General features: G+C 45.5%; 1 protein-coding gene across 1 annotated transcript in view; it reads right to left on the reverse strand.

Moving 5' to 3' along the window:
* CGRRF1 (cell growth regulator with ring finger domain 1) overlaps window positions 1-1594 on the reverse strand; it is a 12024-nt gene that overhangs the window by 5518 nt on the left and 4912 nt on the right. The window contains exon 4 of the mRNA XM_072427531.1: window positions 1364-1511. Coding sequence (XP_072283632.1) covers window positions 1364-1511 — 148 coding nt within the window. The remainder of the gene's footprint in view (window positions 1-1363; window positions 1512-1594) is intronic.

Genomic DNA, 1594 nt, shown 5'->3' on the forward strand with positions numbered 1-1594 from the left:
AGAGACCAGTGACATCACTGAGAATGCAGCCTATCCAATCACCAGAGACCAGTGACATCACAGAGAATACAGATGACATTTTGGCCTCCCAGTTCTCAGGCAGCAGCGATATACAATTTGTAGTTTTCCTGGAGTGGATTCTAGGAATGACACACTCCATGCAGTCCCTGGTTCCCTTGCATTGTTCGGCCGGGCTCTATATATATTTTGGCCTCTCGGTCCCCCTCCATGTGACAGGTGCACTCTAAATACAAAGCTGTCAGCGTGCGTAGGAAAGATCGGGACTTTCTAAAAGTGGTTTTGAAATCCAGTAAAGAAATATGTGAGAGTTAGGGGCTTCCCTTATATCTGCCAGCTGAAAGCTGATCCCACAGAATCAAGCCGCAGATCTTCCTCCGGATCCAACAACACAACAAGCTCATTTCATAAAATAAAAAACAAATGATTGGTTACCCTCGACGCTTCAATATGGCCCCCAATTCCCAGCTATCAGCAGACGAGACTAATGGAACGCCGCACGGCTTCTTTTTTGAGGTTCCTGTAAGATGCATTCAGCCAGACTATCATGGGAGAACCTGGGGGATCCAGCAAACCTGGAATCCATTTCTATCAAATTATTTGCTATTAGTTCAGAAATGTTTTCAGCAGAACCAGAAACCAGATCCATTCCAGGTTTTCTGGATCACCCACGTTCCCCCATAATGGTTTATCTTCTCCCAGCTTTAATAAATCCTTTGTGTGCAGCTGAAATCATTACACAAAACCCAAAATTGCCAGCGGTTAAAATAAATCTACAGCCAATTTCCTATTGGACAGCTGTGAATGGAACAAATGTCCCCATTGGAAGATTCCAACTCAACATTTTCTCTTTACTTTCACCCAGGGCAGACAGGGTGAATCTCATCGGTGGGTGTACAGACAAAGCCAAATATCTGACGGGTCTAATCTACCCAGGGGTGAAATCTAGGTCTCTATGCAATACAAGCAGATTATGGCTGGTGGGAAGAGCTGCTGGGGAGCTGTACATTGCTTCCTGAAAACATTGCTGCCTCTGTACTCCCTCCTGAAGCAAGGAATTGGCTGGGTGCTGGGAGGAGGAAACTTTCGGGTGGCTATCAGTCTGGGGGTTTCTATATTTTCATGCAGACTCGGGTATTTATGATGACTGAAATCCAATGAAAGAAAGAGACCCGGCCAGTGATAGGCTGAGGAGCGAGGAGCTAGGTGATGCCAGACATCCTCAGCAGGAAATGAGACGGGATCTATCTGACTTGCTGCAGATTCTAATGCACATTGTGAGAAGCAATGTCAGCTATAGGATTCTTATATCTTACAGAACAAAGTGTGATATACTCAGACGTACAATCGGATATAATTCCCGGTCATCCGCGTGGGAAAACGTCAGCAGAGCTATAAGTGGATAGCGAGTGCGGGGAACTGGGCCAAAATCCTCCATCTTGCTGTCCTCTGGCAGCTGGACCAGAATGTCTTCTTTACTTTCCTTCTGGATGCTAAACACATAATAAGGAAAACGCTCGGGACAGAAGATCACCTGGACTATTACTGCCCCCAGTATATTCTGATATCATAACAT

The sequence above is a fragment of the Pyxicephalus adspersus genome, chromosome 12, assembly GCF_032062135.1.
Source record: "Pyxicephalus adspersus chromosome 12, UCB_Pads_2.0, whole genome shotgun sequence".
Classification (NCBI taxonomy): Eukaryota; Metazoa; Chordata; class Amphibia; order Anura; family Pyxicephalidae; genus Pyxicephalus; species Pyxicephalus adspersus.